Here is a 2,574-nt window from a genome sequence, read left to right as displayed (position 1 = left end):
GTGATTCATTCCTGCCTGTGGCAGGGGGTCAGGCTAGATGATTTGTTCGGGTCCCTCCTGACCCTAGCTACTATGAAACTATAAGCCTTGTCTTTTCAGTAGTTTAGTAATCAAGTCCTCTTGAAGGCTCAGATCAAGTGTAGCCTTTGCCTCCAACTGTATCAACTTTGCCTCGCTGTGGAGCTGAGCCCGCAACGCCCCGTGCCGCCTCAGGAAGCGCATCGGCTGCGCCTGGACCTGGACCAAGGAGTGCCGGGAGCTGGGAGTCTCCTTACAACCAGCCCCGCGTGCCGACCTCGTGACAGTGACAGCCCGCACGAGGACCTTCCTGGAGAGGTTCCTGAAGGACGCCGTCCGAAACAAGTACACCGGCGACCTGAGGGCCAAACTGGACCAGGGCAAGGTCTTTGACGTCACCTCGAAGTGGGACTCCAGCAACCACTTCATGCTCAGCGCGATCTTCACACGCTTCGCGGACTGGCGCTTCCTCCACTGCGCCCACCTCAACTGCCTGCCTCTGAACGGGGCCGTCCGCTTCGGCCACCGCGACAAGAGGTGCCGACGGTGTGGCTACATGCCCCCCCGCGTGCGGGGCAGCTACAAGCCGCATGCCAGAGCCTGGCAGCTCTGCCACAACGCTGTCCAGGACCGCCTGGTGAGAGCCATCCCGGCCGCAGCGGGGGAGGTGTTCGTGACCTGCCCAGATGCATCCCGACATAGTCATCACCAACGAGGTGGCCAAGAAGGTCGTGATCGTGGACGTTACCATCCCCTTCGAGAACTGGCGCCAAGCCTTCACCGACGCCCGGGCTCTCAAGCGGGAGAAGTACGCCCTGCTAGCCGACATCCTGAGGGGCCGCGGCTATGACGTGACGGTCAGCGCGCTCATCGTGAGAATGCTTGGAGCCTGGGACCCCAGCAACGAGAGTGTCCTGCGTACCTGCTACGTCTCCCGCCGCTACGCCAAACTCATGCGCTGCCTCATGGTGTCCAACACCATCCTTTGGTCCCATGATATCTACGTGGAAAACATCACGGGCCACCGCCAGTACACCGACCCCACCAGACAAACCGCCGCCAGACCGGACCCAGAGGGGACCGCCTGAACCCCCCTCTGCAACAGATGGATCTTTGCTTCGAGAGGATTCTTCAACAATGGACAACCCCCCTCCCCCCAAAGAGGACCCCCGCGATGAGACTGTATATGGACTGAGACACTTTTTCTTCGGACCACTTCTTCCACCATTGTGGACCATTGTAACGGGTTTGTGTGTATCTATCTTCTTTCTCTCTAAGCATTGCAAACCCTCGGGCTTAGTTGGCTAACATTGTATCTCCTGTAACCTAGTTGCGTTCCCCTCCTCGCCCCATCCTTCCATTGTTAGTCCCTCGCTCGGGCGCTATGTATTTCCCTACCGGCTTTGTCAGCTTTTTTGGATTCACAATCCTAAACATTTACTAATAAAAGTCAATCTCTTCTTATCAGTTTACTTGTCAACATATTTGCAGTGTTCACCCATTTGTTCAGTAAAAAAAAACCTCAAACCCAAAAACACAACAAACCCCTCATAGATATACCATTATACTATTCAGCAAAAGGCTTGCATATAGGTAAATTTGTACAACTGCCATACTGCTTCTTTTTAGCATGTGATAGCTCAGGCACTACCCAAGTACAGTACTTTACAATAATTAAAAGCATTGGCCTCTGAATCCTCTCTCAGAAGGAAATGAAGGCAAAAGAGTAATAAGAATATAACTTTACATTGCAAAGTCCTCCTGCCTGCCAACATTTGGAATAAGTGCTTAGGATCATTTGTTAAAAGCTAATTATATTATCTTTCAAGTGTAGAGACCTTTTGTGGTTCATGTGATATAAATTAAAGTTAAGTCAGAGATTCAAATGCTAGTCTTCATTCAGTCTTTTTTAATATAGCAAAATCCGGGTAACGTTTGCATGTTGAATCGTTACCTTGCCGACACATGGATAGGTTCTAGTTAGTTACATGTGTTGATGATGGAGTATGTAGGGGCCAATTTTTAGTTCATTTCTCATATGTCATAATAAGCAAAACTTTTTTTATGTTGTTTTTCTCACTCTGAGGGTTTTCTGTGTTTTATTAATGAACATTTTTCCTTATGGCAATTTGTATTCCTAGCATGCAATGATGCTTCCTGTCCTTACCCACCATATTCGCTATCATCAATGTCTGATGCATTTGGACAAATTGATAGGATACACATTTCGAGATCGTTGCTTGCTACAGGTAAGGACTGAAAAAACAAGTTATATATTACTTTTTACATGTAAGTTCTATAGGTGTGAAACTCAGGTTTCATGGAGCAAGGGAGAGGTGGGAGCATATATGTCTTTTCATTCTTTCCTAATAATTTCAGGTTTATGAGCATAATCCTAGTGAAACTTCAATTCTTGGAGAAATTAGCTACCATGGTCTTATGGAATGAACTAATTATATTCATCTCAGTTGTCTGATAAGACTTACGAACCAGGGCTTTTCCTCAGTGTTTGATTTCTATAGGTTCTTGTTAAAATTTTACAGTTATAAAGGGAAA

The 2,574-nt window shown here is 48.0% G+C and overlaps 1 protein-coding gene across 7 annotated transcripts in view; it reads left to right on the top strand.

Moving 5' to 3' along the window:
- The window catches only part of DROSHA (drosha ribonuclease III), a 123,820-nt gene that overhangs the window by 65,260 nt on the left and 55,986 nt on the right, over positions 1-2,574 (top strand). For 6 of the 7 annotated variants that reach the window (XR_003095207.1, XM_014522220.2, XM_025209954.1 and 3 more), the window contains one exon: positions 2,160-2,267. The exons of the other annotated variant lie outside the window; for it this stretch is intronic. Coding sequence is in view for 5 of the 6 variants with exons in the window: in XM_014522220.2 (XP_014377706.1) it covers positions 2,160-2,267 (108 nt within the window). In the remaining variant the exon portion in view is untranslated. The remainder of the gene's footprint in view (positions 1-2,159; positions 2,268-2,574) is intronic. 7 annotated transcript variants of the gene reach the window in all.

The sequence above is a fragment of the Alligator sinensis genome, unplaced genomic scaffold (genome assembly GCF_000455745.1).
Source record: "Alligator sinensis unplaced genomic scaffold, ASM45574v1 scaffold408_1, whole genome shotgun sequence".
Taxonomy (NCBI): domain Eukaryota; kingdom Metazoa; phylum Chordata; order Crocodylia; family Alligatoridae; genus Alligator; species Alligator sinensis.
This window is presented reverse-complemented; position numbering and strand designations above follow the sequence as displayed.